The sequence below is a fragment of the Acomys minous genome (assembly GCF_964271855.1).
Source record: "Acomys minous genome assembly, chromosome: 9".
In the NCBI taxonomy this organism is placed as follows: domain Eukaryota; kingdom Metazoa; phylum Chordata; class Mammalia; order Rodentia; family Muridae; genus Acomys; species Acomys minous.
Window position 1 is genome coordinate 3,740,387 of NC_140490.1, and position 24,845 is coordinate 3,765,231.

Genomic DNA, 24,845 nt, shown 5'->3' on the forward strand with positions numbered 1-24,845 from the left:
GAAAGGGAGATTGAGTCTTTAGCACACACCTCCTGCTCTTTCTTTTTCTTCCTGGCTGCCATGAGGTTACCAAGCTTCTTCTGCCACGTGCTCACACAGTGATGGGCTGTGTTACCACAGGCCCAAAGCAACAAGAGCAAATGACCACAGACTGAAACCTCTGAAACTCTTTGTGTCTCAAATATCCTTTCCCTCCTTTCAAGCTGATTGTCTCAGGCATTTTGCTATAGCAGTAGAAGCTGGTTAATGTGGCCATTAACCTTGTGCTCACAAATGCTTTGGATGCTGCTATCAAGGAGAAGTTTGAGGACGGTACAATTGGTCCTGGACCATCCAATTGGTCCTGATGATGCTTCCATTGAGTCCTGGTGACAGGCCTTCTAGAAAAAGATCTTAAGGCCTAGGAGAAGATGTGTAACTGGACTGGGTGGAGAAGGGAAATAATACATGTAGATCTGAGTCAGGAAAGAGGCATGGAAGCAAGGTCCAATGTAGTTGGCGCATAAAGAAAGAGAGACCAGAAGTAGTCTTTCTTGAGGCATGGTCAAATGTCCAGCAAAGATGTCCATGGTCAGTTACTCCAGAGCATGTCTGAAGGCTGTGCTAAGTGTGATGGCCAATCTTAATTGCCAACTGGATGCACCTGGGGTGAAGTAGTCTGAACTGAAAAATTGCCTCCATCAGATTGGCCTGTAGGCATATCTGTGGGTCGTTTTCTTGATTGGTAACTGATGTAGGAGGACCAAGCCCACTGTGGGTGGTACCATCCCTAGGCTGGTGGGCCTGGGCTGTATAAGAAAGGGCAGCTGAGCATCGGTATAGCAGCAAACAGTAAGTAGTGTTCCATGGCTTCTGATCCTGCCTCCAGATCCCTGTCTTGACCTCCCTTAATAATGGGCTATGACCCGTGAAAGGGACATAATCCTTTTCCTCCTTTTATCCTTTGGACATGGTGTTTATCACAGCAACAGAAACTGAGCCAGGCCTCTGAAGATTCTGAACCTAACTCAGGGAGGAGTTATGGTACCACTAAAGAGCGTGAGCACGGGAGTGAGGTGATGGATCAAATGCTGTAACATCTCTGTTGTGTCGCCGTGATGAAGGAGTACAGGCCTGGAGCAAGTACGGGCACCAGGGGTTGAACAGAAGTAGTAAGATGAGTAGTCACCTAGGGAGCAACGGCGGAACAGACCACAGATGCTCAGCTTCCCGGTGCTGCTTGGCCTCCTTCCGGCTGTCCCACACATCCCTGTTAATCCCAGGGTCATGTTTCCTGGTCTCTGGCTCTGCACTCTTGGACTCTAACGTAATGATAAATGTTAATTGCTTGTTGCACACCTACTATGAAGCCATAGTGCCTGTGTGCTGCCGTGCCCCAGGTCATGATAATGAGACTCTTACATGGTAGTTAGTGGATTTAGCTATAGTACTCTAATATAATGAGGTTTGATGACAAGGGACCAAGTTACACTGAGGGCCAGAGAGGGCAGTGTTGAACAGACACCACTGGGAGACACTGACTGGGATTCAGATATCTGGGGAGGCTTCCTGGTAGAGGCAGCCATTAAAATGTGCCTTGAAGAGTGTTTATAACTTGGCAAGGGGAGGGCAGTAATTAGTTGAACATATGTTAAATGGAGACTAGTGACAGGGCACAGTGGGTTTACTTTTGGATTATGGAAGCTATGATCCTGGTCAGGGATGAGGCAGTGGTCCTGGAGCTCCCTACCTGGTTTGGAAATGTGGCCCAGTATTTGATTGCTTTGTGTTCCTGACACCTCAGTCCAAGGCAGCAGGAAGCGTGTGTGTGTGTGTGTGTGTGTGTGTGTGTGTGTGTGTGTGTGTGTGTGTGTACTTGCTCGTACACTCTCATCCCTCACCATTCCAGGGTCACGCCTGCTTCATTTAGCAGCCTCGCCAGGCAGGTGCAAGCCATCAGTCACATCCTCTTACTTTGAACTTGTTTATAGGCACAGCCCTTGGCAGGAGCCAGAAACACACTGTAGCTTCTACAAGTCCTCCGGGGTCCTAGCCTGCATGACTGGTGTCCGTGGCTGGTGTCCTGGCCCTTGGCTGTGTTCTAGGACCAATGACTTTCACAAAGGTTTTTTTCATTCCTACCCCTGCTGCGCAGGGCCAGGACACAGAGCTATTTGTAGTCTGGAACCTTCCATCCTATGCCAGGAGAAACTTCTTGCATGCTGGCAGTGGACATAGGTCCCCTAAGAGCAGTTTGTCCAATTAATTTATAAAAGCCTTATGAAAATAGTGAAGTAAAACAGATCCACAGGGAGGAATATTTTTAAAGTATAAAATAGTTAATAATTATGAGAAAAATCTAAGTCATTATCAGTTGGGTCAAAAACTACAGTGCAGTTTTGTTCTTTTGTATTCGTGGGCTCAACCAGCCACAGACTGAAAAATATTTGAAAGAAAATGGGTATGCACTGTAGTTTTTATTTTTTGTTTTGAGACAGAGTTTCTCTGTGTAGCCTTCGCTGTTCTGGACTCTCTCTGTAGACCAGGCTGGCCTCGAACTCACAGAGATCCATCTGCCTCCCTGAGTTCTGGGATTGCAGGCGTGTTCCGCTGTGCTGGCTGTACTATAGATTTTTTTTCTTGCAGTTGTTCCATTGATGTAGCGTTTGCAATTGCACTAGAGAAGAGCCCAAGTGTTCAGGAAGGCACCTGCCGGTCACGCGCAAGCACTGTGCCAGTCTATGTAAGCACTCATTCATTTTCTGCTCTCGTCCTAGGGGCTGTATGGAGATTGTGTCTTGGTCAGGGTTTCTGTTGCTGTGAAGAGACACCATGACCACAGCTTCCCTTATAAAAGAAAATGTTTAATTAGGACTGGCTTACAGTTTCAGAGGCTCAGTTCTTAATTGTCATGGCAGGCAACCTGGCAGCGTGCAGGCAGACACGGTGCTGGAGAAGCAGCTGAGAGCTCTACAGCTTCATCCCTGGCAGCAAGAGACTGTGAGCCACACCGGGAGTAGATTGAGCACATGAGATCTCAAAGCCCATCCCCACGGTGACACACTTCCTTCAACAAGGCCACACCTACTCTAAAAAAGCCACGCCTCCTAGTAGTGCCACTCCCTACTGGCCAGGCATTCAGAGATACGCGTCTATGGGTGCTGTTCCTATTCAAACCACCACAGATGGCTCAAGGGCTTCTGCCTGGCTCCGGTGAGGACCACCTGACTGTGCCAGAACATGGTGGATGAGATTGTGATGGCAGCACATGGAGAAGCCCGAGATCACATGGTGAGACAGGAAGCTGGAGGGAGTTCAAGAGCCAGGCTTGCTCTTCTGTTTTAGCTTACTCTTGAGAGAACTAGGCTTTCACTCCTTGAGACCAGCATTAATCTTTTCCATGGGCAGTGCCTCCGTCCTCTTAACAATTTCCCCTGACCTTCCCTTTTTAAATGCTATCACACTGGGGACCGAGCTTCCAAAAGATGAACCTTTGGGGGCAGACTATAACAAGACTTGAGCATTTGAGGCTTTGGGTATCCTAAGGGTCTAGGATCTAGGAACTAATCCCTGGTGGATGCCATAGGAGAGTCATGTCAATGGTATTCTCAGAAGCTTCCACACGACCCCCTTCCACTTGGCTGATTCCTCATTTCTGATGTGTATTGTAAAGACTAAGAAATATTAGTTGCCATAATCACTGCCTGGACAGAGAGAGCCAGCTTCACAGAGAGGAAAACAGAGAGCTAGCATTAAAGCCATGATCTGACTTCTGGAGTTGCTCACACAATACATCCTCATATCCATCAGCCTTAGGGGTGGGACTAGCAGTTGCCACAGAAACATGGGACTGGCAGGATGTTTGCTCAGGTGATGCCCACAGTGTTTAGATAGGAGCCCCTGTCCTTTGGGGCTTGTCTTTCCTGCTGCTGTCAGATGGTTGCAAGAGAAAAAAAGAAGAGAGAGAGAGAGAGAGAGATTTCTGAGATTTGAAACTTTCCCCACCCACCGCTTTCCTCTCAGCACTCACACCCTCTGTGTCACAATAAACTGTGAACTTTTTCTTGTTGTCTAGGTAGTTTTTGGGTCCTCAGGTGGGAGTCTGGAAGAACCAACAACAGCTTAGAAATAACTCATAATTAACGAGACAATCAGGTTGCAGACAGTTTGGAGACTGTGTTTCCATCAGTTATAAAAGGGTAGACTCTGTGTTTGTAGAAGGTACTGAGTCTGAGTGGGAAAACAGCCTTCACGGGGACAGAAATCTAAAGGCTCTTCACTGTCTTCTAAGAAAGGTACATGTGCTCCATTTTAGGGCTTGGGTACCAAATTGCTTCCAGCAGAAGCTCTTTGGCTATTTATAACGGGTGCACTGCAACCAGATCCACAGATTCTCAGAAGGGAAGGGAAGCAGAGAGGTTGGTGGGAGGGAGCGTGTGGTGGGTAAAACCTTCTGGCTTCCCACTCACCCATTTTCTCTGCCTTCATCCAAGGGCTGGACCTGCTCCTTGCACAAATGTCCTTCTGACCGCGGTCTGGAGACGAGGAAAGAGTTTGAATGCCTTCAGTGTTACAACCGATGCTTCCAGACACTCAGTGTGTTCTGTCTGGGTGGAAAACTTCGTCCAAAGCCAGACTGAATCACAGCAGTTTCTAAGACATTCCTCAACCATGTTAGGCAAGCTGGGTTAGAAGGAAACCCGATAGAATTTTGGAAAAGCCTTCCCAGAGAAAGGGCATTCTCACAGCTGCCTAGTTTCTTGTGGCGTCTAGGGCTGGAGGGGACCCAGGATCCCTAGAGGAGTTCAGGGGTCCCTGGGGCTGACAGGGAGACAGCTTGGGTTTTACAGGACAATTCTTAGCTTCATTGCAAGTCTTCTAGAAGAAACACAAGTTTTTTTAACTCCATAGAAATTAAAGTCCTGTTGCCTCCCCGCTGACTGTTAAGTAATTGTGAGATTTCATATTAACACCAGAGTCTCCTATTTGGTAGCTGTGCTGGGATCCTAGAGTCAGTTAGAGTGAGGACTTGGGGTCTTGGGTGGCTAAGCTTTCTAACCCCAGCCAGGGCCTGGCTTGGCTGAGGTTTGCATGTTTTTAGACACATAGGTACTAACTGCCTCCTTTATGTCTGATCACTGACTGGGCCATCTTTTTGCCTCATCATATCTCTCTGAGCTCCTAGGCCTTGGTTTCCCAAGTGGAGGTCATGTTATACATCCAGGAAGGCAGTCCTTTTATAAGCTACATTATAACAGCTTTCTAGCCAGACCCCCGTCAGAGTTCATCAAATGGACCAGGCAGACAGATGCTCAGCGGCTGAGTTCTGTAGGTACATCCTTGACTAGGTCCTAAATCACAGTGGAAATTTCCCTGGCAGAGGATGACTCCTTTAGTAAACAAGGGCATCCATCTTGTTGTGATGGACGTGCCCGGTGAAGCATATGCCGCTCAGAGGCCCTGTGTCATCTGATGTGCCTGGAGTAGGGTTTGCAGTCAGTGATACAGCTGTGAAGGAGTGGCAGTTAGGGCAGCAGCCTTAGGTTGGGCTGGGAGTCCTGGAGGCTGGCAGAATTAGCTAGCTGTTCACTGCTGGGGGCTGTGCTTGAGTTTCCAGTTTCCAGATTGAGTGGGAGTTTTAAATTCATCAGTGCCTGGCTCGTCATCATTGTGCTGCATACCGTACACTTTGGATATACATATATATATGAACTAGGGAGATGGCTCACTGGGTAGCAGTGATTACTGTACCAGCATGGAGCCCTAAGTGAAAAACACTGCATGACTAAGTGTGCTTGTAACCCCAGTGCTATTGGGTAGAGGCAGGTATATTCAGGGAGCTACCTTGGCCAGCCAGTCTCACTGGAAAAGCTGATGTACGTTTCAGTGGGACCCCATGTCTTAAGAGTATATGGTGGAAAGTGATTAAAAGAAGATACAGTATATGTCTGCGTGTTGGGGAACCCTCAGAGCCATGTGCATGTCCCACAAACATACATGTGCGTGCGTGTGTGTGTGTGTGTGTGTGTGTGTGTGTGCGCGCACGCACGTCTGCACATGTGTGTGCCTGGAGGATCTCTCTCAAAGAGCTTTCACAATTGGAACATTGGATGGATCTGTAGGGGAGGTCTCTAGGATCTGATCATGGAAGATGAAAATGGGAGAAAAGCTGGGAGAGGATGTTCCAGGAGAGGAATGGCCTGCACCAAGGGACAGAAGTCAGATGGACCGGGTCCCGTCCAGCCTTCTGAGACAGAGCAGTCCAGCATGGCGTTGGGGCGCGCGTCAGCCAGGCTGGGACTGGAGGCTGCGAGGTCTGGGCCTCCAGTACCTTCTAGTTCCGAGCTTTGCACACGGCATGCGTGGCGGGATTTTGAGATTCCAACAATAGGGGTGAAGAGGGAACACACGAACAAAGCAAGATCTGCTCCGTGGTTCTCTCAGCAATCCATGAGGATCCCGCCAGATGCTCAGGATGCTAAGGATGTAGCTTGAACAGATTAGGGAAAGACCCTCGCTAGCCCTCACGGAGCTTTTGCATCTCGGTGATTGCCAGAGAAGGGGCAGTGTGAAGAAGGTTTGTCAGGAACTGCAAGGACAAGAGCCAGCAGTAAAGGGGTGGCAGGCTCGGTGTCCCGTTGGACGCTGGCCAATGGCTTCGATTGCTTACGGGTGACCATTTTTTCTCTGTGCTCTTCTCCTAAGTAGAGGAGTCCCTCCTTGATTCACCAGACTTGCTGTGAGCTGGAGAATGCTTTACCACTGGTGCCTATCAAACGATGACACGGGGTCACAGCTACAGCTGTGGTGTTTTCAGAGTCGTTGTCTTATCTCTGTGCGCTTCTCATAGCAGTTAAGAGCAAGGGTGCGTGCTGGCTGGAAACTGAGGGCTCCGGGGACCATGTGATCTCTCCCCCTGTCCTGCGGGCCAGGATCACTGAACGTTTGAACCCTGAAGCCCATGAGTGTGTTCTTCAGACCCTGACTTTCCTGGTCATGACAGGCGACAGGCATGACCTGGGATCCATGGAGGAGACCTGGGCTTCTTGAATGTGACATCTGGGTGCCTTCCTTTTCCCATCCTTTTCCCATCTGTAGGGTCTGGACTAGTTAAGTGATGCCTAGACTTTTCCTGGGAGAGTCAATTAAACTTTGAAACACTGAGAGAATTTCACAAGGCTCGCCAGCTTCTTATTTTGACAAGCAAAGGCCTAACAAAGAAACTGTCAAATGCCAGCTCTACCACCATTGTCATTTTATTCAAAGGGCATGTTAATACCCAACAAAGAAGTGATGGCATAACGTCAGAGAAAAGGACAGCTCCTCCCTGGAGAGAGCGTCAGCTGTCTCTCACTGGCTCTTTGCACTGGTCATGCCGGCCTCTCCACTCCAGACGGCATAGCATCCCAGACAGTGTGGTCCTGTGTTCCATGAGACTCCTGCAGAACCAGCACACCCACGAGCCAGCTTAGGAAACCTTTAACTGTACATCATGAGATCCCTGGTGAACCCAGTGGGCTTCATCTCAGTGGTGGTACCAGGCTCACTGACTCCTCTCCTTCTCTCACTCTCTACTTTTTCCCTGCCCCTCCCAGTGACTTCTCTCTGGAGGCTGGGCAGCCAATTGCCTAAGCTCTACAAGAAGGAAGTGAGGAGGCTGCAGCCTTTCTGACCCACTGAACAGACCGGTTTAACACCAGTAAGGCCCCCCTCCCCCTTTCCCTGGGGCCTTCCGTAGTGCTCCCTCTGTTAGTGAGGTCCCTTGTCTCTATGATAAAATCCATGCCCAAATCAACTTAAGGAAAGAGAGGTTGCTCTGGTTCACAGTCTCAGGGCCCAGCCCATGAGGCAGGCACGTCACTGGCGGCAGGTACCCGCTGGCCACATTGCATGTACAGGGAGGAAGCGGAGAAAGACGTGAATTCTGATGCTCCACTTGCTCACTTTCTTCTTGTCTCACAATGTAGGACTACAGCCTGTGGAGGGCTGAGGCTTCCACTGGGGTGGGGGTGGGGGGTATGTCTTCCCTCCTCAGTTAGCCTAACCTAGATTATTCCGCAAAGGTGGGCACAGAGGTTTGTCCCCTAGTGTGTCTAGATCCTGCCACGTTGATAAATACCAGCTCCCACACACATTCACACCCATGTGTTCACAATTTGTCATTTCGCCCCCTGCTTGAGTCAAGATCATTTGACATGGGCACAAAAGCCCCTGATTTCTTTTCCTCAACACATGGCACTGAGATTTCCCCTGGATCCCAGTGGTTCAGACTCTAGTTTACCTTGACCTAATCCTGCTTCTGTTTTGGGGAATTGGACAGAGATAGGGCTTGCTGCTTAGACTGGAATAGGTTCTAGCCTCCTGGTGGGCTGAGCATGGCCGAGGTCACACAAGTGCGTTGTCTGGCACCCAGCCAATGCTAATTGCCATGCACAGACTTCTTGTCATCTTATGTTATTGTCATTATGGTGACCCTCACAGGTACCATCTGAGGACGCATTTAGCGTGGTTTACCAGTGAGAAAACCAAGGCTAGGAGAGTGTGTGAGATGACTTGATCAGTCAGACGGAGCCAGGGATCAGGACTTTCGTGACTCTGAAATGGCCTGGCTGTCTCGTACCTCCTTCAGCCACTATTTATTTATGGGAACTCTGCATCCATGTCTTGTGATTGCCTTGCTTTTCAAGGCTGCATCCCCTATGGTGTTAAGCTCCTCATTCCTAAAGGACATGCATGTTCCAAGGTCCCTAGTAGCTCTCTCTGTACAGCATTGTGACTCTGAGAATCATTTTTTGTATTTTTGTAGGGTTCATGGTATCCTTGAGACAAGCAAAGTGCCCATAAAATACAAATCATAAGGAAAGGAGATTTGTGGGTAATGAGCTTCTGGCAGCTTTGCAAGGTCACTGTGCTACATAGGGACCTGGATAGCACCTCAACTATTTGTCCTTAATATAGGAAGAGCCGTGCTTCACTGTGGTGATCGTAACAGCGTTCACAGAGCCAGCACAAAGAAAGCATTCGGACAATTGTCTCCATTACTAATCCATCTGAACCTTTGGCCCTGCCTCTCAGACCTGCCTGCTGGGATTAGACACGTGAGCTTGCCTTCCACCTCGGGCTCTGCGATGGTTCGTTGTCTTGCTGGTTTGGAGCCATTCTATACTGGTGGTGCTGGGCGTGGCCCATAGGGTTGCCCTACAGATTGACAGCTCTGTGTCTGGCTCCTTGCAGGTCAGCTAGCTAGCTGCCTTTGGCTTGCCCAAGGATACCCTGACTCAGAAGTCATAGAAGAAATATCTCTTAAATCATTCCAAAATTCCCAGGCCCCAACAGCAAACTTTAGGCATCCACATTTCTCCCCATCATTAAACTAATCGAAGGGAGTTCGTCATCATAATTTCGCAAAGATACATGTATTCACCACTAAAGCCTGAGGGGTGACTTATTAATTGGAGGTAGCAAAGGCTGCACTGGGAACATGTCTAATGCTTCACGGGTCAGCTTGGCACTGAAAACATGTCTAACGCTTCACGGGTCAGCTGCTTGCCGGCCCATATCTTAGGACCTTTCTCTAACGTGCCTGACTGCAACCTAACTTGGGTGTCCATATCATATTGTTATTTAGAAGCTGCCAAGTATAAGACAACCATGTCAGTAGTATTAACAGACGGCCTCTCGGAGAGAATACTCCTCTGATTTTTAGTACATTGTGTCTATCTGGGCGTCATGAGACGGAAAGAAGACCCTGGCCTCTAGACTTAGAGACTAGGCCTGATTTAAAGCTCAGTTCGGCCACCCATGGGAATGGGCTCTCACGCTGACGTCAAACAGCCAAGCAGAGGACTTGGCCTGCTATTGATGATATAGGGGACCACGGCCCTTCTGAGGGCCAGCTACCCCTGTGTTCCTTAGTGGACTAGGAGTAGCTTAGAGAGAGTGCACTCTGAGATGAGCCGGGGTGTGGGGGATCCCTGCTCTCCCTCGTCATGTCCCCAGTGAGGGAAATGACAGGCGGTGGACAGAGCTGAGCCATGAAGGAGCACAGTGAGGGGCCTGTAACCTAGCTACAAGGTCAAGATAGTTCAGGGCTAGACAAGACCCTTGGGGAGACTTTACACAGTTCCTTCGATTCTGAGACATGAGAATATGAGGCCCAGAGTGGGGAGCTTTTGTTAAGGTCACTTGGCCTTTCTCTACTGCTGCTTTTTTCCACCACAAAGACTTCTGAAGTGCAATTGTTCACACAGGTGCTCTGGAGAATGTGTCTGGTATGCCCGGACAGCAATGGCTGAAAGTGCCTGAAGCGCGTGAGCCGTGGCAGGCATGCCTGGTACACCCCGGTGGCCTTCTAACTCCAGAAGCTTTGTCTGAGATTAGTTTTAAGCTCATGTGGACCAGATCCGTGGACACGGTGTCCCATCCCTGGGACTGTGGCCCAATAGTTAGCAAGAACGCCAGCTGGCTATTTGGAATGGCCTCATACAGGGTCCCCAAGATCAGTGGGAATGGGGTTTGTCTGACGCTATTACACACACAGGATGTTCCGAGCAGCCAGGGAGAGGAGGCATAGCTGGACGTCCCAAGGGCAGGCATGAGTCCTGCTGTCCTCTCTCGCCAGCTCTGGCTGGGGACCTGAGGGCTTCTCTGCCCCAGTTCTCTCCCAGAGTCTCCAGTGGCCGCCTCCTCTCAGCCGGCCGTCCATTCATAGAACTCTGGCCACAAACCCTCCAGCTGGCGGCACCCACATTATGATTTACTTGCCTGAGCTGCTTTTGGTAATCTGCCTAATGCCCTAATATTCAGGATTACTGGTACCTGGGGAAATGCCCACGGTCGGCTGTCCTCCTGCCCATCATGTGAGAGAGCCTGTGGTGGGCTTCCCCTCCCTTCCCTGGCAGAGGAACGGGCATGGAAAGAAAGCAGTCCTTCCACCTGTAGGTCTGGCGAACCCTAAGGAAACAACACTGAGGTGATGATTTGTTTTGAGGCGTGGAAGTACTCACTCCCCTTGGGGGATATTTTTGAATTATGGCATTTCAGGGTTTTCAGACAAAATCGGCCGCAGAATGTCATGGTCATTCTCACAAAGTAAAGCTGAAATGGGAATATGGAAATTTCAGACTCATGCACCCGCCCCCTCCCCCAGCTCACATTCACTTATGTGTAGGTGGCACAGAGCCTTGATGGGGGCACATACCAAGGATGCTTTGATCAGATTGTCACAGGGCCTGCAGCTGCTTCCTCTGCCCTCCCTGCTTGGTCCTCTGTGGTCCCTCACAGAAGACTGGGCCTTCTAGGACAGAGAACTATGTGTTTAACTCACTACTGCTTGTTACCCAGGTGAGGATTCTGCTAAGAGAAACTACTTAGTCTGACAGTGGGATACAGATCCCGCAGGCCATGTCTAGCTAGGCCACCTGTCACCATCCCTCTGGCAAGACAGAAGAAGGTCCTTGTGCTGTGTGTCCAGCCTAGTGCATCTGTGTTCAGGTTCCTGGCTCAGCTTGACAGATGGGGAGGGGGGTAGAGGAAGGTGTGGGGTGTGGCTGAGAAGGGGGTCTAAGCAGATGGAACAGTGATACTCAGAGGAGAGCCTGTCTGTCCATGCTCAGGGAGAAGAGTTTATGTGAACCTGGAAAATGTGAAAACACAGTGGGACCATGAGGACCAAGAGCGAAGTTTCCTGGTTGTGCTCTCTGGAGTGGAGCATCTGGTCTACCTCTTGGTCCTAGGGTCCTGAGTAGAGGCTCCAGCGTAAGTTTCCCAGGATGGAAGATGCACTTAGCCCCTTGAATGGTCCAGTGGGAAAAGGAGAAGTGGCTCTCTTTCAGATCACAACCTCAGTTTGTATAGGACTCAGCCAGGGAAAGGAACGCCGAGCACACTGAAGCCCCCGGGCAGAGAGCAGCTGAGCCTCTGTGGATGTGAAGGCTAAGAGATGCAGTCAGACCTTCTCCTGCATGGAGAATCTCTCAGCTCAGCAGGAGGGCCACCCAGCCTGTCAGTGCACATGCACATTTCCAAGTTGACATTCAACTCCTTCAAGTAGGATTTACGGATCTGGAGTGGTTCTTGGAGGACAAAGGATGGTGGTCCTCTGACCTTGCTCTAACCAGCCTCCCTGGGACCTTGAAGAAGGTCCCCTGAGGTACATGTAGTGGCCAGAAGTGGGTGCCATGCACACTCATAATGATGGCAGGCTGTTCCCGGGAGACCTTAGCAGAGTCAGTTACCCCCACATTAATTCCTTCCTCTCACCGCCCCATCCCTGGGATGGCGGGACAGATTTGTGTCCCCTCTCTCCCCCACCTCCTTTTTGCTGTCTAAAAGTGTCTTCTTGGACCAGCTGCTCAGATCGGTGTCTGTTAGATGAGGACATGAGCACCTCCCTCACAGGACAGCTGTGATCATGCCCGTAATGGCAGCCAGGGCCATTATCACTACGGTGCTTTTCACTAATATCATCCAGATCCTGCGCCTGCCAACAACTGCCTGTCATTTGCTGCAGCTCTCTTCCCGGCCCCTCCTCCTTCCTCACCTACCGCTTTCTCTTAGGTTCTCCCCCCCCATCCTCTCCCTCCTCCTTCCCTCTTCTTCTTCCCTCTTTCCTCCCTTTCCCCTCCCCTCCCCTCCCCTCCCCTCCTCTCCCCTCCCCTCCCCTCCCCTCCTCTCCTCTCCTCTCCTCTCCTCTCCTCTCCCCTCCTCTCCCCTCCCCTCCCCTCCCCTCCTCTCCTCTCCTCTCCTCTCCTCTCCTCCCCTCCTCTCCCCTCCCCTCCTCTCCCCTCCCCTCCCCTCCCCTCCTCTCCTCTCCCCTCCCCTCCCCTCCCCTCCCCTCCTCTCCTCTCCTCTCCTCTTTTCCTTTCCTTCCTCCTCCCCACCTCTTCTCTTTCCTGTTTTTCCTCTTGCCCTTCTCCTCCTCTCTCTCCTTTGTCCCTCTTTCCCCCTTTCCCTTTTTCTCCTCTCCATCCTCCTTCCAGACCTCCTCTTTCTTCCTCCACCTCATTAAAATGGATTTGTGCTTGAGCCTGCAGTGTTTAAATTGTAAAGCTGACGGGGTCTGCCCTACAGAGCTTCACTGTAGTGACGAAGGACACGGGTTTTCAGGTGGACATGAACATCCTACCTGAATAGGAATGATATTTCCAATAGGGCGGTGGGGAGAGGGTTCAGGGATCAGATGAGGATCCGAACCAACACCCAGGGGAACAGTGTGTGGATACCAGGGCCAAAGGAGCCACCAAAGCTAGCAGCCTCTAAATAGGAGTAGCCATGGGCAGTTCTGGCAGCATAAGGGGTCCAATATAGATAGCTTCAGTGACAGGAGTGGGTTTCACTCTGGTGACAGATAGGAGTGGGGCAGTGTGAGCGCCGACTTGTCTTCAGAGAGGAAAGGGGAGTTTTGGAAGGGTAGTGGGTACAGTGACAAAGTGATCTGACTAGCTTAAAAACCAAACCAAAACAGAACAAAACTACATACATCCTCCTTTCCAGATGGAATGACTATACTATTCTTCAGGCACGGGATAAGGAGCGAGTAACCAAAGCCTGAGGTATAATTCAACCTATTCCAGGCCTGCAGCACCTAGGGTGGCCTCTTCAGTCACTTGGACTGGCTGGTTCCCCATCTTTGCATACCTGCTGAGGTGTGGTGCCTATGGTGATCTTGGCACCTGGCTGTGCTGACATGTGACTGTGTGCATGTCCTGGTCAGAGAGGGAGCCTGACCAGGCAAAGGCAGGAAAGATGTGGCAGCTGCTCACACCATCCCTACCAGGGGGCTTTTCTAGCACAAGGCCTCTGACATGTGATGGCAACATCTTGCTGGTGAGAAAAAAAAGGGGGGGCTACTGTACATTCTGCAGCAGGGTAGAGAGTGCTGCATGTCAGCCTTGTGCTCTGTGAAGCTGCTGGCCCTGGGGTTAGTCTCCTTTCTGAGAGCAGGCCTGTACTGGGAGGCAGAGGTGCCTCACTGCCCTTCTCTTTACACAACGATGGCCCCTGAGGAAGTGCTCTTCTCTGTGTGACCAGGGTGTGGTCTGCAAGAGTTACTGGATGGGATTCAGCATTCACAGAAAAGAACAAGGATTTGGGGACGCAAACTTATTTGCCTGAAGCCACCCACCCACAAGGACTGACCTTGGACATCGCTTTCTTGTTTCTCAGGGCTCTTTCTTGGGAATCACAGACCTGAGACCACCCCATATCCTGGGTCTAGTTCAGGAAGCCTGGCAGACAGAAAGACTACTCAGATCTGAGGGGTGTAAGCTGAGGAGAGGGAGTCTTCTGGGGTTGAATCCTCACTGCCAGGAAATCTGACCCCTGTGGGAGAGGTGTGGTTTCTCTCACAGGTTCCACACCATAAGACAAGGCTTCAGCCCCTTTGGGTAGCACAGGGTGCTGCTTGGCAGTGCCTGTATCTGAAGCAATTCACTTGATGTGGAAACATGAGAGATAATAAAGCCGGTTAGAGAGGATGTTACGGGTGACGGACCACGCGAGCTCTTTCATAGACCTCTGTGTCTCATACATATAGCAAGGAGAAGGCTAGGAGCCTAAGAAGTTGCCAAGCCCCTTTCTTTTTTAGTGTTTCTTTAAGAAATAATTAATGCACATTATAATAGGCTTCCTTATGATATTTTCACTGATGTGTCTGTACATACACCTGTCCGTCCTCCCCCTTCCCACTGGCCCCTCCTCCCCCTCAAACTGGCCTTCTACTTCCCTGTCATATTTAGGTGTGTGTATCCCAATCAAGACCCATACATTAGAGAAAATTTAGTGTTTGGCGTTCTGAGCCCGGCTTATTCAGCTTAGCATTCTGGGCCCCTTCTTGAGTTACATTGCCGTTTAGTATATAGACTCAAATCCCCAGCAGGTAGTCTGTATGTTGGCCACCAGTGACACCAAGGTCACCCTCTCTGGGCAGTGGTAAAGTCCTCTTTAGGGAAGTGGGGAGTTTGGATTAGCTGGATCGGTGCTTTACCATTCAGGACAAAGTGTCTCTCCCTTCTGAAGCAGTGTGCCTTAGAATATAGGAGGAAGACTTGGGGACCTAGAAACTGCCTCTCCTCTGCATGCCATGGAATATAAGATGAAGATTTGGGTACCTAGAAACTGCCTCACTCTGGCCCTGTCTCTCCTCCTTGTAAGGTAGAGATTGGTGCAGTGGAGCTGAGGACCAGGATGCATCTAAGAGAGTGCCTGATTTGGCCTACCTAGTGTGGGGATTCCTCCCTAGCTGTCCTTGGTGGGGGTCCCACAGTTTTGCTGGACCATGCTGAAGTTTTCCTTTCCATTGTCACTTTATGGAGGCTCACTCTGGACCAGTGGCCTTCCCAGGGCCTGGGGGAAACAGCTGTGGCAACCGTGGTTTTGCTGTGATAATTGTGGATGCGCAGAAAATTTTTACTTCCTGAGTGCTGTAACCCAGTTCTGGCTTCATAAATGGCGCCCATCACTGCTGCAATAAACTCCATCTAAACCAATACCTCTCACCTCCTGCATGCCCCAGCAGGGCCACTTAACCCTCCAGGTCCCAGCCACTTTCCTCGAGCATGGGAAATTATAACATTAGTGGGCTTTGTCTTCCAGGCTCTGAACCCCGCAGCTTGGCAGTGGCGATATTTGAAGCAATCCTTCAGGCGGCCTGGCATAGGACTTGCTGTAGCTCTCTGCCTCTGTGGCTCCTCCCCCAGTCCTGCCTCCCACACGTGGTAATTAAGCTCACAACATCTAGTGTAAGCAACTAATAACAAGGGCATTATCTCCTGTTAGTTTGTGTTTTTCCTTGCCTATCATAAAGCAATTAAAATAATGAATGCTTTGTAAAACAATAGGTAAGAGGGTTGTCGAAATAGCACGCTCTGCGCTGTATACCTCTTGTGCTGTGAATTATAGATGCATTAAAACCATGGCGGCTGCAGGGGACTCCCTGCCTCTGAGCCTTTTCTGTAAAGTGTCTGTCCATTGAGACACCAGGCTCAAGCAGCAGGAAGCTGGCCCCCAGGTGGCAGCCAGAGACCAGTTGGCTGGTGTTATGTGTGTAGCTCAGTTGGTAGTGTGCATGCCTAGCATGCACAACGTCCATCCTGGGTTCAATTTCCAGTGCTGCATAATGTGGAAGTGGTGGTATATGCCTATAATCTCAGCACTTGAGGCTACTTGAGACCCTATCTCAAAACAAGCAAACAAGCAAACACATGTCTTTCCTCAACACTCACTGGCCTGTTCTGAAAGTAGCAGGTGATGCTGGCTGAAGAAGATTCCAGGAAAGTGCTGGCGTTAAGGTCCGTGATCTATTTTGGACAAGCAAGGCCCGTGGTTCTCTAAGTTGACCTCAGACATGATCGTCAGATAAAAACCGTAGGATCTGCAGTGGGTCTGGCACTCTGAATAGCTGAGCATTCCTGTGCTTTTGATTTCTGTGCTAGCTCAAGACTGAGAAGCACGGCACTGTCTTGACAGCAGAAGTGCGGTGGAGGTGGGGCGTCTGGGACTTGGTAACTGCATCTGTGGTGTGTGCTCTTGGACCCTGTTTAGTTCTGGGGAAGCAGGCGATGCTGCCCCCTTCTCACAGGGCAGTCCTGGAAGTGATGCTGCAGGGGTAGATATTTTGGTTGGATTATGAACCTTGGTTGCCATGGCTGCCAAGGGTCACATCCCTCACTGCAGTCCTCCTGGGGACCCACCCCTTGAGTCTCAGAACCAAGAGCTAACACACCACTGACACTAGCCTGGGGGGCTTGAGCAGCCAATGTCACCCAGAGCAGCAGGTGGCCCAAGACTTCCCTCTCCTAGGCTCCCATTGGGGTGGTTCCAGCTCCTGAAGATTAAAACACTGGGAAGTAAAACACCGAGTGGCCTCCCAGTCCTACAGCCCCAGCGTAGCAAGGGAGCCAGGATCAGCCAGCAGGAAAGAAGCAGAAGCAAGGGTCAGGAGCATCTCCAAGCCCAGCAACCCCCCAGTCTCCCTCACCTCCCTGGTCCCACTGTGCCCTCCCTTCTCCCAGAAGAGGCTTTCCACATCTGCCTTTGGTCCCCTCCTCCCCAGTCCCATTTAGTCCAAAGCAGAATGATCCCCAGTGTTTTTCTCTTTGAAAATTAATACCAGGATTATAAGTGATGAGTATAATTTACTGACATCTTTTTCTATCTCCATCTGCATGAATAATCTCAGTGGGTGTCTGAGTATGGGTCAAGATAAATTTGGTTTTAGATGAACGATGAGCCTTTAGTGTATGCATAACCCATGAATTTTGGGGCATATTTATGAAGATATTTGTTTACCTAAAATTTAAATTTGACTGAACATCCTGTCTTTTATCTGGTATCCCCAAGCCCAGGCTGTGGAGGTGACAAAGAACAGATATTCATTCAGAATTCTTTGTAGTCTTTCATTCGAGGTTTAGATTGCTTATTTTGCGGCTGCTGTTGCTGTATGTTTGGGTTTTGTGGCCCAGGATGGCTTTAAACTTGTGCATGATTTTATGCCTCAACCTCTTGTAGTTACAGGCCTGTGCCACCACGCCCGATTTCACCCATGTTTATTGTGCTTAAGACTGTTTTACGGGACAATTGACAGCAGCGTTGGAGTTGGGGGGGGGGATAGTAAATGCAATAAGTGTGTGAGTAATAGAGTGTACTAGAGGGCTCGAGTGTGATTGAAAACAGTAAAGTGAAGCAGTGGCGTTGGAAGAAAAGAGTTGGTGTTTTCAGAGGGCAGCGATTGAGAAGCTGAGAGTTCATGGGTGGAAACTTAAGGAAACAGAGGCAGAAGCAAGCCTCGAGCAGCGAAGAATGGGAGCGTCCTGGGCTCAGGGCACATGGTGTGCAAAGGTGCATCACTTACAGCCTCATGTGGGTTTTGGGTCTGCAAAGGCTTCTTTGTTCAAGCACATTTCAAGTTCTGCAGGGGAAATTCACTGTCTTCTTGTAACTCGGAGATCTGAATCCTAGAGTCCAGGCATTCTGACAATGACATGAATATTCCATCATGTCTTTCCTCCGTGTTGCCTTCCTTTTCAGGCAACCGTCACCTTCCCTGTCTGTTCCAGCAGCTGTACCACACATGAGCCTTGTTGCCTTGGCAGAGGTCATCTGACTGTCCTTAGCCCAAGATGCCAGGGCGTGTTGTGAGGGCTTAGAATGCGTGATCGATCAGTTTGCCTTGCTAGAACCATTGGGGGGCATCACGGGTCCCTTCTGCATGGCACAGATGGAGAAGGAAGGATGGGGAAATCAGTAAAGGGAGGTGGCTTGGCACTGAGAAGGCGTAGTGGCGTGAGCAGAGACTACTCTGTGCTGACTTGGGCCCCCTCACAACTGCTCTGTGACCAGAGACATGCCTGTGGCCTTTTCCTTTAACGCGATAAGAGAATACTGCCAGGATTCTTGCTGTCACAAGGGTGTTCCAAAAGGAAATTTACAAAGGGGATTGTTTTGTGTGCTATAGCATTCACGTGGAAGTCAGAGGACCACCTTGCCTGTCAGTCCTCCCTGTCGGCCTTGTTGGAGACAGGACCCCTGTTTTGCTGGTCTGTGTTGTAGGTGTTACCAGGCTAGCTGACCTGTGAATTTCTGGGCATTCTTGGCTTTCCATCTCTCTGTGGCAGTGTGGATATTACAGAGGAGCTCTGCTGTGCCCAGCATTTATATAGGTTTTGGAGGGTTTAGATTCATGTCCACACATGTGCATGGAATGTGCTTTACCCGTTAAACAATCTCCACAGCTTTATTAAGTTTTTTTTTTTTAAACAAATTAAGAAAATAAAATCCTTGGCTCTCTCTCCACCCCCACCTCGGTATCTTTAAGCTACATTCATTCCCTCATCTGGGAATCCCCTCTGGGTTTCTGATTCTTCTTCGTGGGTGGGCATCTTGTTTAAGTCCAGTTGTTTCCTGTGTCTCAACTCTGATTCTCTCTGTTGCCAGGAGGCCCAGAAGATAAACAATGGCTCCAGCCAGGCAGATGGTACTCTCAAGCCAGTGGACGAAAAGGAGGAGGTGGTGGCAGCCGAAGTCGGCTGGATGACGTCCGTGAAGGACTGGGCAGGGGTGATGATATCAGCCCAGACACTGACCGGCAGAGTCCTGGTGAGTCCCTGGCCCCTCCTAGATGAGGTGGTCTTACATCCGGGATAGGGGCTGTGCTTGGGAGAGGTGGTGATGCTCTGACTTTTCTCGAGGCCAAGTAGGGTGAGTGGCCGGTGCTCCCTGAGCTCATGGATCAGCATGGCTGTCTACAGAGACTGAGCCAGCACTGTGCATTCACAACCTGCGTGGGGATGCACTGGACTTTCTGGATTAGTAAAACAGATTTACACATGCGTGCACAAAAACACTCATGCACACACTATATGTGTATTACTATCTCAGAAAGGGTGGGGCATAGTGACATAAACCAGAACCATGTCCAGAGTGTGTCAATCCAGGACTCAGGACTTCCTCGCTACTCACCACACCCCCTGAGAGAGAGAGAAAGAGAGAGAGAGAGAGAGAGAGAGAGAGAGAGAGAACATGCATGCATGTGTGTGTGTTGCTTGGGTACCTTGTCCTAATCTGCACCATGTGAGCTCACTCCTGCAGTGCTCATATGGAGACTATAAGCAGCCTCTGGTATGCATGTGAGTGTGTGTGTGTGTGTGTGTGTGTGTGTGTGTGTGTGTGTGATGTCAAGAGCCTCTCTCTCTCTCTCTCTGTAGTAAAGTGCATGCGTGTGCGTGTGTGTATGTGTGTGTGTGCGCGCGCTAGACCCTTGTATTTCTTAGATGCCCTGTTTCTGCGTCTGTCACTTAGACCCTCCACAGTCGGGGATCACATTGATTGTTCCCCAGGCACACCCTGCCATTCTCACCCACTTGTAGAGAGCTTGGCTTCACCAGTTGGCCTTGTGAGCCCCTGGTTTGGGGTAAGAATTGTGACAAAGGCAGGCTTGTAATGTCCACACCACTTTGCTGGGGCTAAAGGGCTACTGGGGTTATCAGTGTTTCAGTGTGAAGTGTAGGCAAGAACTGGGCGGGTGGGGGCTGTTGCTTACCCCTGCCAGGCCTGTAACCCACCCTAGGTGGCCTCCTTTCCTGTTGCAGCCCTGGCTGGTGGCTTTCTGGGGTCTGCTTGGGGTCAGGAATTGCCTGATGATGCATTCAGGTGACTTCTCCTTGTGACTATGACATACATTTTGTGTGGGTCACCCTTCTTGGGCTTGAAGTGGGGGGTCCAGTCAGGAGTCACTTGGCTGATAGGTAGAATAAGCAGGGACCTCATCAGCTGCTGGATGAAAGACCAAGCTGTGACCTGGCATAGGATACAAGGCTCCCCAGAAACTGCTTCTTCAGTGAGCTGGTGAGTGCAGATGAGGAAAGTGATGAAAGCCTTTCACAGGGTAGTAAGCAGCTACTCCAGGGACAGCACAAGAGGGGAAGACAAAGCCTGAAGTGAAAGCAGGTCACGAGGTCAGGGAGGTACATAGGAGTGATATTGTACAATTGACATGTGCAAGGCCAAGCACTCCCCAGACACTTCAACACCCCTAGTGTATTGCCAGTCACGTCATGGAGAGCCTCTTGTTAGCCCTGCGGGCACTGAGTCAGCCTTGTTCCTTGCCATCAGTTGGAAAGGCACAGACTCTGGTGTTGTGGTCACTTGCATATTCTACACAGCTGTTGGGCTGCAGGGTGTTCTAGTTTCATTGCTGTTGCTATGATAAAACACCCTGATTAAAAAGCAACTTAGGGGAGAATGGGTTTATTTTACATCATAATTCCATGTTATCATCCACAGTGTGGGGAGGTCAAGGTGGCAGGAACTCGAGGAAGCTGTCAAGACCGGAGAGAGAGAACAGATGTGTCGTGCCCACTTGCTTGCTCGTTTGTACTTAGCTAGGTTTCTCATTTCAGACATGGCCGAAAACCCTGCCTAGGGAATGGTGCTGCCCACAGTGGGCAGGCAGGTCTTCCCACATCATTTAATTTAACAAAGACAATTCCCTAGAGACATATCCACAGGCCAACCCATAGTAGACAATCCCTCATGGAGTCTCTTCCCGAGTGATTTGGTGTTGTGGCAAGTTGACAATCACAGCCAACCACCACACAGGGGGCTCATTGCAAGGAAGTAAGCTAATCTTACCAAAGAGTCCATTTCTCATTCACAACCAAGAAAAATAAAGGCCCAGGGAGATATTTCACTTGGAAAACTGAAATCAAAGCAGCTGTTAGTGGCAGAGCCAGCTGGGTAGCTGCATCGGCTTCGGGCTCTTGGCTTAGTGTTCCTTCTGGATCATGACTGTCTAGGAAAGGACAATGCCTTTTCTAAGTCACTACCAGATGTTTTTCTGAGTGTGACAATCTAATATTACTGTTTTAGAGCCAGCCAGGTCTGAGGCCCTGGTCCTGACTGTTTTAGCCCTTATAAGTAGAAACAGGTTTATCCCAATTATTTTTGCCTAGGGCTGTGCAAGGTGTCAACTGCTCTCTAGTCTCCGTGAAGAAAGTCCTGCTTGGGTGCTGAGTCCCTGTGAAGTGAAGGGTCCCTGCAGTGCAGAGCAGTGTCTCAGTAGTCCTTTGAGGAGAATTCAGAGCCTGGCTTTGCACAGAACACAGAATTTACCAGCACACAGGACAAAGCTTCCTTGCCTGTTCTGAGCTTAAAGCTGCATTTGTTTTGAGCCATCCAGATGTCTGTCCCTGCGACAGCTGGCCCAAACCAACACCCCACACCGGCTGTCCACTTTCCCTTTTCAATTTCTAATCTGTTTCCCATGTCTGAGCCCTTTTTTCACCTGTCTAATTGTTACAGGTGAGACTCTTAAGGCTGGGATGTGGAGAGTGAGGTCAGATGGGGATGGAATGGCTAAGTAGCCCAGATTGCCTGTACCAACTCATCTCATTGCCAAAGCATCACATCCATTTGATGGATGGTAATTTCTTAGCAGGTCTGCTGTGTACTATATCCAGGCGTAAAGCAACAAGCAAGAATAAAAACCAAATGTGAATTACTCATACTGTAGATAATTGTACAGTCCCATCCCAGAAATGACAGGTGGTCAGCACCACTCTCCTGGGGCCTTGTCACCAAAGTGGTCAGTTCTTGGTTTCCAAGGTTCCAGGTCCCAGTCTCTCTCAAGACGAGGCTTCCCAGCCAAAACCCAGCAAGACTGGCTGGACAGAGCTCCCTTCTGAAGTACAGGCCTGAGCCCGGCTATACCAGAGCGATGGCATGCAGACAAGGCTGTTGCTTCCTTTGTTTCAATCCTTAAGTTAAAGAATATTTCCTTTAAAAGTTTTAATTAAAAACAACATGGTGTATGTGCGCATGTTCGTGTGTGTGTGTGTGTGTGTGTGTGTGTGTGTGTGTATGATGCTTATGATATGTAGGCTTGTGTGCCTGAGCATTTGGATATATAGGGCAGAGCAAATCACTCAGTGTCTTCCTCCGTATTGTGTTGCCTTAATATAGGGGCTGTCTGAACCAGGGAGTCACCATTTTGGTTAGGTTGGCTGATCATCAAGCTCTTATGATATGCATGTCTCTGCTCCCACTCCACCAACCTAGAGTTGTGATGTGGAGCCATGCTTGGCTTCCTACTGAGATGTGCTAGGGGACAGAACACAGGTCCTCATGCCTACAGGCCCTCTTAACCACTGAGCCATCTCCCCAGCCTCGAAAGTAAAGACTGTGAAAGCAAAATTAGCTCTCTCTGTTCGCAGGTCTATCATCCATTGATTCAATCAAATGCCTACCAAAAATATTGGGGCAAAATTGAAACTCACTGAATGTTTATCCTGTTTTTTTGTTTTGTTTACTTCATTCCTTTTTGTCATACCTAATGAACATAGTGGCGCAGTTATTTCCATCACATTTACATTGTGCTAAGTATTGCAAGTAATCTAGGGATGCTTTCAAGCCTATGGGAGGATGTGCGTAGGCTCTCTGCAAGTACTACACCGTTTATATAAGGGACTTGTGTATCATTGGGGTTGGTACCCACAGGGAGTCTTGGAAGCCGTCTCCCACAGATGCTGATGGACAACCGTAGAACAGTACATGCTTATTTTAGAACACTGGAACATGTTGGAAGAATCAGTGACAAATTCCGTTTTAGAATATGGAGTTGGCCCACGCTCAGTGATACTTCAATATAGAGGGAGATGTCTTTGGTATTCTCCCCAAATGTCTGCGAGTTGCTGAGCACCATGCTGCCTACATTTTACTTTATTTACTTCAGGCACACACTCATGGAGAAATTAAATAAGCTGCTTTCTCCAGAGATCGTGGTTCTGTCATCCAGCACCATGATTGTTCTAAATTGGGAAAGGGGTTCTGTCTCTTTCTGGTAGCTTATGTGAGCCAAGGTTGGCTGGCCCATGCGAACACTGAGAAGCCCAGCTTTGAATTCTATGTGGGGTCATCTCTCCCAGGCTCTGTTTCTATCCTCTTTTCCTCTCTGTCTCAAGTTCTTTACTTTTTCCTAATTGGCATTTTATATGTATGCTATTAGGTGTTCCATACATTTTCATGAGCCAGATTAAACCCTGGTAGGGCTGAAGTGGTAACTAAAGGCAGGAGGGAAGGAACACATGGCCTTGCTTTGGTTTGCTTGGTTCTACTCAGTAGACCCATAAACCTAAGATCAATATAGATATTTTCAAGGTTGGAAAATGCTTCTGTTGTGAGCATGTTAGGCCTCGTGGAATGCACAGACTCTATGTTCTCCACTTTTTCTGCCATTTTGGTTTGATTGCAGCCACGAACATCCACAGTACAACTTATTCCCATAAAACTTTATTGACAAAAGTGGATGATGAGCAAGATTTCTTTCACAAGGTACAGTTCATCCCTTTATAAAGAAATCAAAGGGTAGGGAATGGGAGTCTTGTAGAACAAGAATGATAGCACTGGGCAAGCCATTTATAAGGCAGAAGGCTGTAGACATAGGTAGACACAGATGCACGTGCGTATGTGTGCGCATGTGCAGACACACACACACACACACACACACACACACACACACTCCCACTCTCTCCACAGATGTTTCATTTTTTAATAGTCTTGTTCATTTCCATGTGAATCTCAGAACAACTGTCTCTCTAGGAAATATGTGTGGCTAACAATAGCTTCACTTTCAGGCCTGAGCCATGTCTGCATTGTTTGGACTTCCTGTCAAACCTTTGACAGATGCAGCGTTTTGTGATTCTGTTAAAAGAGCAGTTTCCCCAACACAGTAACCAGCTCCTCGGGCAAAGATAAAGCCCCTGAGCAGCAGTCATTTCAGTTACTTTCCCCATTTGCTTATGCTACTGCACTTGAATATTGCTCCAGGAAACATGCAAATCTAATTCCGCCAACAGAAAACATTTGCTATTTGCTTCAGAGTCTAGGGGAAGCTCTGTCAATGTATGGAGAAACAAAAACACCAGTCTCACCCTTTATCATCTTTCTAAATAGGTCACACGGGTGACATTTGACACATTAAGTACCCAGCCCAAGCCATTTTATTCTTATCTCCAGTGGCTCAAGAGAAAATATGTGCTCAGCATGCCTGTTGAACAGAAGTCACCCCATTGGGCTAATGGAGTAAAGTAGCTCCGCTGTCACTGATCAACTGAACATGATGATGGATCAGTAAAACTAGGAGGGGGTGCACATGGACACGGGGAGCCTGCTGTGTGACAGGCGCGGCTGTCCTTTCTTACTGTTGGGGGGCTGCTGGTGCCGGCCCTGCTTCTTACATGTAGTCCCCCCATTTCTATATCAGTGGAGCTTGGTGGCAAGTTCGCACACAGCACATCTGTCCGCTCTCCTCTCTCTCACATGTGTCCTTTATCCTCTTGCATTTTTGGCAAAGCTACATAAAATTGTCATAC

General features: G+C 49.3%; 1 protein-coding gene across 19 annotated transcripts in view; it reads left to right on the top strand.

Annotated features, from left to right (window-relative positions):
* Positions 1 to 24,845, top strand: part of KCNMA1 (potassium calcium-activated channel subfamily M alpha 1) — a 700,634-nt gene that overhangs the window by 181,826 nt on the left and 493,963 nt on the right. For all 19 annotated transcript variants that reach the window (XR_014781481.1, XM_084794300.1, XM_084794298.1 and 16 more), the window contains exon 2: positions 18,913 to 19,074. Coding sequence is in view for 18 of the 19 variants with exons in the window: in XM_084794300.1 (XP_084650426.1) it covers positions 18,913 to 19,074 (162 nt within the window). In the remaining variant the exon portion in view is untranslated. The remainder of the gene's footprint in view (positions 1 to 18,912; positions 19,075 to 24,845) is intronic.